This window comes from Boleophthalmus pectinirostris, unplaced genomic scaffold (genome assembly GCF_026225935.1).
Source record: "Boleophthalmus pectinirostris isolate CB_2022bp ecotype Guang Dong unplaced genomic scaffold, ASM2622593v1 HiC_scaffold_10, whole genome shotgun sequence".
NCBI classification, from domain to species: Eukaryota; Metazoa; Chordata; class Actinopteri; order Gobiiformes; family Gobiidae; genus Boleophthalmus; species Boleophthalmus pectinirostris.
Window position 1 is genome coordinate 13,117,925 of NW_026570971.1, and position 14,100 is coordinate 13,132,024.

The 14,100-nt window shown below is 37.4% G+C and overlaps 1 protein-coding gene across 1 annotated transcript in view; it reads left to right on the forward strand.

The window, feature by feature from the left end:
• The first annotated feature begins 7,593 nt into the window (after positions 1-7,593).
• The window catches only part of tmem63c (transmembrane protein 63C), a 32,337-nt gene continuing 25,830 nt past the window's right edge, over positions 7,594-14,100 (forward strand). Inside the window, exons 1-2 of the mRNA XM_055160835.1 lie at positions 7,594-7,606; positions 9,241-9,416. Coding sequence (XP_055016810.1) covers positions 7,594-7,606; positions 9,241-9,416 — 189 coding nt within the window. The remainder of the gene's footprint in view (positions 7,607-9,240; positions 9,417-14,100) is intronic.

Here is a 14,100-nt window from a genome sequence, read left to right on the forward strand (position 1 = left end):
TGTTCCGCAGTATGGCATTAAACAGCTCTGCCTTGCATTTATTGAATTACAGGTGGTTTTATAGTTCAAAAAGACTTAGAAAAACAGATATTCTGACTGTGAGCAGTTGCCTCTCCACAGATCTGACCTGTAACTTGGCCTGGTTTGGTTTCCATGATAATAGAAAGGTATTAAACCAAACTGTGAAACATTCCAGGCAAATCAATAACATCTCCATGGAGAAAAAGCATCTGACAGACCCTCTACCAGAAATGTTACACAATGCAACTTTAAACCACAGAAACTGTTCTATACGTACAATATTATTTTAAAAAAAACAAAGAAAAGCTGCAATAAATAAATACCCAAATGAAAAGGTTTTGAACTCGGTTTGCATCTGAAATGAGTCATAGAAGTTACTAATTCAACCTTGTACAGTTCAAATTTTATTGTATAACCAAAAGATAACCAAAAATGGTGCAAAGAATATAGAGATATAAGATAAATATTTAAACTCAAAAGCATATTGTGCAAGCCTAGGAGCACTACCCCACAGGGAGGGACTGGGACCAAAAAACATCCCTGGACATTTCCCTCACAAATAGGCCTACCATCATTAAATTAATAATGAAGAAAACACTAAAAGATTAACTACTTCTGATTGCTTATTAACAAAACCACCTAAATCACTTCAATTTGAAGCAACTTAGCTTGTCTTTAACCTTTTCCCATCGACATTTCTCCTTACGTTTTCTGTTAGACATCTTTGACATGTGTTGAAACCACCGACTTTTAGGCCTGTGCAATTTAGGCTTGAAAAATGTGCAAATTGTCATATTGGCTGGTAGACCGGATGGCTGTTCTGGACTTTTCCAGAACGTACCAATTACCAGTCTGCCCCTGCTACCCCAACATGAGGGGCACAGGGGGTATAAAGTAAACCAGACTTGCAGCTGTGGTTAGGAGTGTGCAAAAACATTGATATATCATGATAATAATTTTGGTGATACAGTATCTATATTGTGAGCTACTTTATCGATATATCACCAGTATTTTTTGGTATCCTTTAGCATTTTTTTCTGACCACACTGCAATTTTGTTGCTTATTTAGTGGAAGGGACATTTATGTTTATGCTTATGTTTATGTAATACACTTATGTAATACACTTGACATATTTTAAAGAGTAAAATAAAATAATAATATAATAATAAAATAAAATATAAACTTTGTACAAGCAGTGGCTTAACAAAGAAATGTTGTTGCTAAATATATTTAGTTGGTAAAAAAACAGCAAAATATAACAGAGTACCATGTGCAGTATATCGATTATCATATTTATCGCCATATCTTGATAATATTCTATCGTGAGTGGTATCGGATCGTGAGGGACCCTGCGATTTCCGGCCCTGGTTGTGGTTGTTGTCGTTGGAGAGAGGAGCAGTTAGATTTGAATTTATGATAATGGAGAGTAGCCTTGGAGGATTGCAGCGTTTTATCTAGCGCTGAGTGACAGGTGAATGAGGTGCATGGGAGCAGGAGTCAGTGGGATAGAGTGGTTATTTATGGAACAAACATGGCCACCCGTGTGTGTCCCCGGGGATGTCTGATGAGCAAAATGTTTTATGTTGGTGAGGCTACACGTCCACGCAGAATGATGGAAAACCAATTCTGTGGATGAAATGGTCTGCAAATTGTTATTCTCAATCTTTAAGTAGTTATTACTGTCAAAATATGCAAAAAATAATGCTAATACTAAAAATACTAATTGCCTCATTTGGATGGTAGTTATTGGCCATTAGTGATGATTGCTTGAGCTGTTAAATAAATGTGTTTTTACATTATAAAGTCTATTACTGGATTTTCTCCAATTCAACCAATTTTCTGCTAAAATGCGTGTGATCATTTATATAAAATTTGAGGGCTTTTAGCAAAACATTGTCCCGGCTCCAGTCTAGTCCCCAAACTCTAATCTTTTATTCGATAAATTATAATTGTGATGAATGAGGTCTCAATACAAGACAAAAGAGGTTAAATTAAGTCATGTCAGTTTAGTCTAATATCTTTACTTTATCATGCAGAAAGTGGACAATGTGAGTAAAAGTCAATTAAGAATGTCATTGTTGGTCATTTATTATCAACGAGCGAGTATTTTAAAAAATGTTTTACTATGTTCTAACGTTGTTTCCTCATCAAAAACGTGCCTGAAGTGGTTTTCTTTGTCAGCCGTGCATGTTTGAGAAATTTAGCCATTTCTCCCAGACCATATTTAAACCCTCTGTCATGGTTGTATGTATTGTTATCATTATCTTTGCATATCTTGGTGTGTCTTTGGTGTTTTATTTTGACATTCGTCCTGTCCACTGTCCATAGAACTATAATAAAATCTGAAAGATGAATCCAAAATGGCGCTGTATTGTTTTTAATGGCCTGTTTTCAGTTAGCCAGGCTGGTGCCACCTAGTGCCTCCACTCAATTTCATTTCTCTCCAGCGACTAGGTCAGGAATCAGAATACACTAGACGGTTTGCAAGAACCCCGGAAGTGCGAGTTCGGGCACCAGCCAATCAGCGAAGAGCCATATATTCTGTGTTAGAAAAGATTCCCAACATCAAAGATTTAAAGCCAGAACAAAGAGAATGTTTGGTGAATTTTATCAAGGGGAAAGACATTATTGCCCTTCTTCCTACGAGATTTGGGAAAAACTTAATATACCAGTTAGACCCGTTAGTGGCACATTACATACGTCATGACCAAATAGCAGCAATTGGTTAAATAATAAAAGAACCCGCCTACCGTCAAGTGAACGAATCCTAATGCTGCGAAGTGAAACCGGCTGATGAATCAGGCTAGTGTTCAAGGACACATGGGCCCCCCCAAAAAAGTTCACTTTCGCATTTACTTCCTCAATAGGGGCGAGCTCCTCCCACCAGTGTGACGTGTAATGTGCACGGCGTGGAGTGTTTGTAACAATCAGAGCGAGAACTGCTAGAGCGGAGCTAGCGCAGACTCAGTGTGGGGCTTGGATAAGTCTTAAGCTAAATTTTAGGCGCAGTTAGCAGTTAATTCCCAGTCGTAAAGTAGTAAAGTAAAATACCTCCTCTTTTTACTATGGTGTTTTGTTTTAAATTATTTTTTTGATACCATGACTTCCCTAGAATGGTTTTATAGTTTTATTTGAATGATTTTGTCCCTTGAAAACATGTCCATTTTCCATTATATCCATTTGTTATCTGTCCACCTTATTGCACACTGTGGCACTTTGATCTTTTTTAACAGGCTTAACCTTTTGAAACTTGACAGGGATTGAGACATCTCGACATTCTGAGAAAAAAATAGTACAACATCCATCCAGACAAGTCAGCTCCTTGGCAATCTTCAAACAGTCCTCCACACTTCTATATATAGTTTAGCAAGGTTTTTATGCCAAATGCCCTTCCTGTTACAACCTTTTCTAAAGGTCCTATATTGAAAAATGACTATTGTGAGCCTTGTTTTAATCCTGTTATCATGTGAGAGATGTTGTGATTTATATTATTCACACGTGTTTGACTAATCCTTTATTATTAGTTTGTCATGAAGTTGTAGGTTTCAAGTTAACAGCTATCTTTTTACCTTTTGTTTAGTAGAGATTGGCAATTCCAGGTATGAAATTATCTAAATTCTTCTAGTAAAGGTGTACAGAGTTTAAAAACTCAGTGGAGCACTTTGTATATTACCACATCACAAGGTGGAACAGTTGTTTCCTCATTAGTTGTATTTTGTTTCATTCACACATGTTTAACACACAAACCCTGCATATTTAAGATGAGTTCTTCTCTCAAACAGAAACACTCATTTCCACCTTGTGATGTCATGTGAAAATACAGGAATTTCTCCACTGTGTTTTTAAACTCCATACACCTTCATTAGCAAAAAATACCTGTTAACTTGAAGACATGTAGTCAGACTAATTATGCAGGACCTTCGGACATGTGTGAATGAAACAAAACACAACTCCAAGTCTGTTTTTGAGAAGGTAACAACATTCTAACATGGCTCAAAGTTCAATTGAGTCAGTTTTGTATAATATAGGATCTTCAAACATGTGTGAATGAAACAAAACACAACTCTGGGCATGTTTTTGATGAGGAAACAACATTATAACATAGATCAGCAAAAGCATTAACTCTTCAATAATGACCCAGCAACAGCACACAGCTTTGAAAATCCATTGTATAATTGCATGAGTGATGACGCAAACTGTAGAGTGATTGAATCAAGCTTTATGGATACTTATAGGCCCCCTCCCATTGTCTTGATTGCTGTGGCCTGCTGTCACTTGCTATAGTACTTGTTTATTTTGGTGCAACGGGCAGATTAGCTGAGTAGGTAACTGCGCTTATTGTCTCCCCTCCACACTTCTTAGCATCTGTCTTCATAACATGATACAATAGGCCTGTTTACAGAGGAGATTAGTTTGAGTGGTGCTATTATGTTGTTTGGGAGATTACATTAGTTGTATTAAAAGTGCTGAGTCATGCCTGCTCTGACGTGGGCCCAAATGTTGTGTGAAGTTCTGCCATAGTGATCCCTCTGCTCCCTGCTTGCTTAGCCATACAGTACAAATACAACTGTACATGTACCAAATAATAAATAACTAACAGCAAATGCACACTGTAGACTGTAGATAATAATTCTAATCATTTCCCTTGTGGATCAATAAAGTTTGTCTTAAGTCTGAGTCATTTTGCCATGGCTTTTGAATATCAGATCAGTTTCATAGAGATTAATGGATGTATTGTAATAGGACATGGATTAGATGCTGTGCTGAGGATTGGGTACGATGTTGGCAAGTGATTTGTGGAGGCCGTTGAATAAGGAAGTACACAATGGGACAAAAAAGATGCAATATATGTATATGCCTAAATTTACCAATCAAACATGTTAAAAAAAACTAAAACCTGTACATTTCTGTCAAATGAGAAAGGTGGTGCTTCCGCAGTTTCCCACAGATTTGGTTAAGATTATGGTGGCACAATTATAATTTTTTTGATATGAATAATTTAATCTCATTCAATTTGCACAGTATAAATGTCACTTACTGTCTGTGTTTAAGCTTCATGCAATCATAGTCTATTTTATAAGTTTATGATAATACAATGAGCAACAAAGTCTAAGTTTGTTGTAATGTATGGACAATGTATAGTCCAGTAGGGGTGTGCAAAAATATTGAAATATCGATATAATTTATCATTTAATGGGATGATACAGTATCGATATCATAGTATTTTTTTGTATATTTTACTAAATTATTTTTGTTACAGTGATACAGTTTTGTTGTTTGTTTTGTTTTGTTGTTTTAGTGGAAGGAAACTCGTTTATGCAACATATTTGACATATTTACTGTTTTAATGATTAATGTGGGTTGTTTTTCATATTAACTTCACACAAGAAGTGGTTTAACAAAGAATTTTAGTATCACAGCCACGATTTACACATAATTTTTTACTGAACCATGTTGAATCGATTTGAAATATATTGTATTGAATCATATTGAATTGTAAGATCACTATATTGAAGTATGTATCGTATCTGCAACTTCTGAATGATACCCAGCCCTGTAGTCCAGGTTGTTTTTATACTATGGGGGAGAATTTTAGACCATGGGGGGCAACCACAGTCTCCTGTATTAATGGTAAACACTGTGAAATACAGTATATCTTGCATAATCAATTATTTTGTGATTCAATATTGCGATATAGATACTTTCCTGCGCAGCTCCAAAAGGAAGAGCTAAAAACAATTGCCACACTTTAGATATATTCCGATTATGACTAAACTAAACTAAATGTATGCTCTTCACTGTGATTGGTTGAATCCACCTGTCACTCACTCTGTGCGCGATGAGCTGACAAATATAAAGAGGCTGGGCAAAAATATTTAACCATCGTGCTGCAGAAAGCAAAAAACTAAATTACAATACTATAAACTCTCCAAATTGGCAGATGGGGTTTATGGGATTACGTGGACACATTTTTCCAGTTTTGGAAAAAGAAGTGTGATGGTTCAATGAATAAGAGGTTTTAAGTGCATATGCCATATCTATTTGTAGATCTACTTTGTTAGTTTGCACCTTGTATTGTAGCACAGCTGGAGGGCAGATGGGCTCATTCTATTTGGTCGGGCCTATCCCCTGCACCGGGGAGACAGCCAAGATGCTATCTGAATATTGACCCAAAGATCCACAGTTTCACAACAGGAAAGAGGAGATCCACTAAAGTGCTGTGTTATTTTTACACATCTCCCCTCTCTCCCTCTCTCTGTCCACCTTCCTCTCTCCCTCTCTTTGTCCATCTCCTCCTCTCCCTCTCTCCAGCCACAGTCCAGTCGCACTAATCATGACTGCTGTGTCACAAATAGGAAAACATCAATGACAAGCCAATGAATCACTTTGTCGTGATACTTCAGATGGTTTTTAACCTGTTTTGGACTGTGCACAAAATGCTTCTGAGTATTTCTTTCATTGTTTTTAAAAACACAGAGCACAGCAATTGGGGCGGGGCTGTATTGATCTGGAGTGTGGTGTTGAGGGCAGGATGGTTCAGATCTTCTTTCTGTGGTGAAACACTTGTGACGTTTAGTTCCGGTCTGTTTCTCCACTCACTATAAGCAAAATAAACAATTCAGTTTATTAGTTGTAGTAGCTGTAGTAATTGTACATAGTAGTTGTGGTCCAAATACTGCACCAGGTTTAAACCAGTATATATTAAAGCAGCAGGACTAAGTACTTGAAGCACTATGTAACTTTCCTGGTTGAAAGTCCTCTACCTAGGGATGCACCGATCCGATACTGGTATTGGATATCGGTGCTGATACTGAAAATATTGGTTCAGGCGATATTATGGTTAAAAATACAAATTGATGTAATAAGATAGAAAGTCTCATAATGTTTGAATTTTTATCAAAATTTATAAAAGCTGTTCTGTGGTTATTTAAGAGATAAATATGAGCTACATTACACATTTAGATCCGTTTTGTCTTAATTATTTTAGTTTAAAAGAAATAAATGATATTTTCAATCTCTGTACAGATATTGGTTGATATTGAGTATTGGCAGATATTTTAAGTTATAATATTGGAATCGGTATCGGTAAAGTTGGATCAGTGCATCCTTACCTCTACCTGCGTATTGCTTTAGCTAGAATGTTTCACAGTATGGCATTATATTTATATATCTTTATATAGGCAAGTTACCAGTCAGATCTGTGGAAAGGTGAGCCCACACACAGTAAGAATGCCTGTTCACAAAATGTTTTATTCTGCAATTGAATAAATGCAAGGTATAAGTGTTTTATGCCCTACTGTGAAACATTTCTGGCAAATTAAAGGAGACAAATAATTGGCAGACCTTCCATCAGAAATGTCACATAGTACACTTTTAACAAAAACAGGAGTATCCACAAACTGCTGCACTACCCCTCCATGTGTGCCAGTCTAACAGACGTGCACAGTGTCCAGTTTGGAAAGCATTAGATCATTTGTTTTACCCACTCATAGCATTCAGTGAGACTGTTATTCTGTCTATACAAGCCCTAAGTGGTTAAATTGGTCATTTAACGGCCTCTATTGTGGAGAATGGCGTTTCAAAGCACTGGTAATGTTAGTGTGACACAGTATGTTTGTGGCTCTCATGTCCCATCCTCAGTGGCATTTGTCAGGCAGCACAGATCAATGAGGACTAATGGAGCGGGTGGACATCAGACTGATCTTATCAAAGCGGCACTTACACACACATGTTTCATCGCGTTCACACACATCCGGGGCGCAAGAGCTGGGCAGGGCATGTTTTATTCATTCTCAAATTGAATAATACAGTAGTAATTCTGCATTCAAAGTGGTTTATTTCTACTGGTGCAGCCTACTTTCATTCTAAAATTGTAGAAGTCGTAATTGTTTGAAATTGAAACTTTCTACAATATCTTGAGAATCACAGTAAATATATATTGATTTTGCCCTGGGTGGATAGTTCACATAGTTCTCTGCACTTGACCTTACCTGGTCAGCCAGAACCCCACGCTTTGACAAAAGAAGACTGGATTTAGAATCATATCCTGTCTCCCCGATTTCACACGGCGTCATTGAAAAAACAAACAAACAACAACATAAAGGATTTTTTTACTTATCTCAGGTAAAAGAAGCTATATATTTTGTTCTGAATGACTGGGAGACAAAGGGTGTGCAAAAATATTGAAATATTGATAAATCATATTGTTTAATGTGATGATACAGTATCAATATCGGTGTTTGCTGTATCGATATATTGCCAAGAGTATTTTTGGTATATTTTACTGAATTATTTTGTTACAGTGCTACAGTTTTGTTATTTGTTTAGTGGAAGGAAATTTATTTATGCAACACATTTGACATTTTCACTGTTTTGAGGATTAAAATTGTGTGTGTTTCATATTCACTTTGCACAAGAAGTGGTTTAACAAAGACATTTAGTGTCACAGCCATGATTTAGCCATTTTTTTATTGAACCGTATTGATTTAAAATATATCATATTGAATTGGAAGTGCACTGTATCGAGATATGTGTCGTATCATGACCTATGTATCAAAGTATGTATCGTATCAGCAACTTCTTAATGATACCAATATGAGAGACACGTGCTACAAATTAGCAGGTGTGTGAATCATCTTAAGTTTGGATGGACGATTTTCACCCACTGTGGTCCGGTTCCAGTCCCTTCTGGGTTTGAACAGAATGTACAACAGAATGTAGGCTGGTCAGGCAACACTTGACCCTTGCTTCAACCAGTACCTCCAGTGTTTCCCAACTTGGGGACGTTAAAGTAGAATTAAACACATTTACTTTTTACTGTGTTTATGGTTTTAATAGCATCTACTGTTCCTAGACATTTTTTGCTACTTTAGTACAAACTTGGTATTATAAAACAACCTGAGGGTGTGCTGCCTCCAGTGGTGTAGTTTTGGGGGGAGTTTAGGTGTTTAGTCCGACTTTAGTAGTAAATACCGCATCAAATTATTGAGAAACAGGTACAAAAGAACACACAAATTGCTGTTTATATGTCTATTTTTTTTTTTTTTTTTTTTTTGGCAACGCATTTGTGGAAGTCATAGAGCTTTGTGCTGTCAGGCAAAAATGCGAGCCACATGTGCCACTTATGCAGTATAGATTTTTTATTTTTTATTGTGCCTTGTGTTTGCCCAGGTATGTTGGCGCTCTGATGGCTGACCCTGTGCTCTTTGTGACGAGAGGCCCCCCTGTGGGTGGGAGGCCGGTGCAGCTGAACAGTCTGGACTTCCTGCGGCGCTCGGAAGAGAACAGCACAGCGGAGAGATGTTTCCACGCACACTCCCACAGCAGCGTGCTCCAGGGGCTGCCCTTCGGAGGCGTGCCCACTGTTCTCGCCATCAACGTTGTTTTGTGGATGGTAAGAGGCTCCTGCTTAGACTAAAGTGCATATGCCAGCTTAGACCACACATTTCACTTAATCATACTTGAAATTGTTAAGTCTTTTTATTGTTATTAAAAGCTTGCCTAGTTTTTTCTACTGTTTGCATATCTGGAGTTGGATAATTAAATTTCCTGGTTGGATATGGGCAGCAGATAAGACAGGCTACACAGCGGTAACTGTTAAAAAAATAGTCATTTCAGACTTTAACAAAATAAAAATAAATAACAAACTGACAGAAAATTCAAGTTAAATTAATAATAAGTTGTCCATGCATTTTGGATGGAATTTTCAGTGCTGATGACCTATCTCTCGCCTCTCGAACCACCAGGCTGCCAGGAAGCTAGGAGTCTGCATCTCCCCAAAGAAAACTTGGATTTATGTTTCGCATTAAGAATTGACAATAAACTTTTTTGAACTTTGAATTTTGAACATAGGTAGAAGTATTCTGTTTTAAAACTTAGCGTTAGTTCCTGTTAACCTGATTCATCAGCCTGTTTCACTTCGTGGAAACCGTCTGGCCTTGCAGCATTAGGATTTATTCACTCAACGGTAGGCGGGTACTTTTTTTATTTAACCAGTTGCTGCTATTTGGTCATGATGTATGTAATGTGCCAAATTCCGTAGGAAGAAGGGCAATAATGTCTTTTCCCTTGATAAAATTCACCAAACCTTCTCTTTGTACCGGCTTGAAATAATTGATCTTGGGAATCGTTGCCATCGTTGCTTCGTCTACATCCATCTCGACCACTTTGTTTACTGTTGTGCTGTACCACAAAAGGGACCCAGGGAAGCAATTGAGTCTGACGTCATGGCTTCGCAGCAAACCATCTAGTGTATTCCGATTCCTGACTTAGTCACTGGAGAGAAATGAAATTTAGGCACTAGGTGGCGCCAGCCTGTTTCTTTTCAACTTCAAACTGTCTCTTAGGCTACTTGACTTGACTGATATAAAACTAGGATACCATATGGTATCGGATATCTGTGACAATATTTAACATTTCTTATGGATCAGACATTAGTCGCAAGATATCAGTTCAGTCGATTACATTTTGGTGTTTAAATAGGTGTAATAAGATGATCTACAGACCCATATTGGACCAAAACACCTTGTAATGTTGAACTTTTTTTTCAAAGCTGTTCTGTGATTGCTTTATATGATAAATAAGTTACAAAACACCCACTGATATCAGGTATCAGCAAACACTTCAACATCGGCATTAGAACATAAAAAGCTGGATATAATAATTAGAAAATCATGAAAACCTGTCATATGCACTTCAGCATATAAATGAGCAGATTCTGTACATTTTATCTAGTTTTCACTTCTGTATCATGTGTGGTTTGAATAAGATATAAACAACCAGGCGTATGAGTACATGTGTTTGGGACTCAGGAGACAGCGAGCGCTGTGAGCAGAGCAGATGCTGTGTCAGATACGCTTGTGATGGTAATGGAGCCTCACAGCCCCATCAGCACTGTTAGGAGGGATCTCTTCTCACAGGGCGCAGAGGTGAGGGGAAAAAAAACCCAGCGTGTGTTAGGTTTTAAGGTAAGTGAGAGTACACTAGCAGAACCAAACCATGGTGAAATAGTGGCAAAAGCAATATCAGTTTAAGAACGTCATCACCACATCAAGCCAAATTGTTTTTAAAGAGCCCATATTCAGCATACTTTTGATTTATGTTATGTTGTGTCCTCACTAAAAACATACCTGGAGTTGTGTTTTGTTTCATTCACACGTAACACACAAATCCTGTATATTTAAGATGAGTGCTCCACTGTGTTTTTAAACTTTGTACAGCTTTATTAGAATCATTCAGAAGACTTCAGCTCTGAAATTGCCAATCTCTACTGAACTAAAAGTAAAAGGTAGATGTTAACGAGCACTACATGACATCACAAGGTGGAACAGAGCATTTTGAGCTTTGGAGATGTAGACCGACTTATAATAAAGGGTAACTCAAACATGTGAATGAACCAAACACAACTCTGGGTATGTTTTTGAAGAGGTAACAACATTCTAACATGGCTTAACGCTCACAAGAGTAATTTTTTTTGTAATATGGAGCCTCTAAAGGTTCTTTGCTTTTTAAATACTTAGTCTTGGTATTTAATATAGTAAAATGTTACATGTCTATGGAACACAGTCCTATTTTCTCTATTCATAAAACACCAAAAGATGGCACAAAGACTCTAGGGCAGGGGTGGGCAATTATTTTTGCGAAACAGAAAATATTGTGGAGAGCCTGGCCAAAATGTGTGACTTAATTCTGCATAATATTAATTGTATTTCTTTATAAAAAGCAGTAAACGACATTGTTTTAACAAGCTGTATGTTATGACTTAGCAATGAAAAAGTGAGGTTGCCTTACAAAAATGTAATTAAACAAACACCTCTAAAATAAAAGCAATGCAGCTTTAGTCGACGCATAAGGTAAAATTATGAAATATATTTATTTTGTAATTCCAAAGTAGCTTAAACGGGCCGGTCAGAATCAACCAAAGACCCGTATGTGGCCCGGGAACTGTACAATGCCCGGGTCTGCTCTAGGGGTACCTCTTAGCTCACTGAGGAGTATACTTTTAAAAATGCTACAAACAAGCAATGAATACCAAGTTGGTGTATAAAGAGGCATCCTAGAAACTGGATTATACATGTCTTTTGTAATTTTTGTAAAGGCCCATTGGTAGCCAGCTCAATAATCCCTGGAATAGAGGAAAAACGTTGTAGGTTAGTTTAGTTTTCATGGTAACTAAATTTATATTATTATGTTTTTAAGAGTAGAATTTGTATTATAACCAAACTCTGACTTAAAAATAGCATTTGAACTCTATTAATCTCAAATGAGTCATGCCTAATGTTCATTTTCACAATACAATAGATCGTTTACAAGTAATTTTGTAATTTCGACTATAACTCTCTTGATTCCAGCGCCATCCCCTTGTCACGCCTGCTGTTATTTAATTATCTCATTTTATCAGCGCTCTGTTACCAAGACAACACAACACTGTCTCTTAATGATGGGCATGAGTCAAAGCACGCACACCTCCCCCTGGTGACGAGAGAACGCCTCTGCAGCAGATCCGTCCTGGTACAGAATAACTCATCAGAGCAGAGTGAACGGGGCCCACGCGTCAACATGAAAAATATACACCACATGAGACGGAGAGGGAGGCGCAAGGTCAGGCTGTGGAGGAGCGCGGAGAGAGAGGGGAGACAGGCAGCTCTGTGTATCTCAATAAGGGGGACAACTTTATAGGTGTTTACGGAATACAAATGAATCATATTTCATCCAGTTCAACACAGTAATAGTAATTATTTTGATTGGGGAAACTGCAAAGGGGCAAAGGGCATATCTACTTTATAGGCCCTATTGATACTAGTGATGCTGACTGAAGGCACTACTCAATCTAAAGCTCTGTTACTCAAGTTAGACTCCAATCTGAGCTTTATTTTTTCACAATTTCACCATAAAGAACAACAGGTGAGCTGATTTGTGCACTTAAACAAGTCTCTCGCATATAAAATTATGGTCACAAGCTAAATTGTGTTAACCAGCAGTTTTTTCTGGTAGTCAATTTCACCTTTTTGTTGAAAATCAAAAACCTTAACATGACCATGTACGGACGTGTTGATTACAGGCTCCTGAAATTATGCTGTTCAAATCCGTTTTATTGACTTTTTAGACAATCTTAAAACTTTTTTCCAGATTTTCAAAATAAAAAACTGGGACATCCCTGGTTTGGAGTGGTTGGTAATAATAAAATTGTGAAATGAGTGCATAATTACGGGAAATTGGTATGTATTTAGCACTAATTTGAGTCAGTATAGTCACAATTTATTTGTGTTTTGGTCATTTTTACCTAAACAAATGACAATTCATGCTTCTTTTTACTGTTGGCAGGAATCAGATTGGTCAAAAATAGGGATACCTGGGACATTTCTTGTATAAAACTGAGACAAATTACTGATTTTGGATAAATCTGCTGGGACAGGGGACACAGGGCTCAAAATTGGGACTGTCCTAGGTAAATGGGACATCCGATCACCCTATGTTTGCTAATGTGGCATTGTGTCACCATATCACATAGATGTAGAACACCCCTAACGTGAGGTCAGTGCAACTATCAATAGTGCATAGAAATGTTCAAAGTGGAGCCACAAATCACCAGGAGACAGCAGATGCAGTTTAGTTATTTTATATGACATTGCTTTGTTGCTTTGTTGCTTTGTTGCTTTGATGATAAGGGAAGGTGCAAACAGGACCTTTTTTGGCATATTGATAATTTTCTGATGAGGCCATCAACATTCCCCAGGGGTGTAATGCTAACTGAAGGCACTTCTTTGTCTGAAGATTTATTAGACTTTAATCTGAGCTTTATTTTAACACAATATGAACTGAACAGAACAGAACAGCGCTGGTTTAGTTGGAACTAGAACAGGTGAGCTGATTTGTGCTGTTAAACAAATCCCTGTGAAATAACATTGCAGTCACAAGCTAGCATTAGCCAATAGTTGTTTATTTACTCACTCTCACCTTTTTGTTGAAAATCAAACTCAAATCCTTGAACAGGATCATGAACGCTTGTGTCTCCATGGAAGCTGCCATTCTGTGTTATGCATGTATATCTCTAATTAGGGTGACCAGACATCCCTATT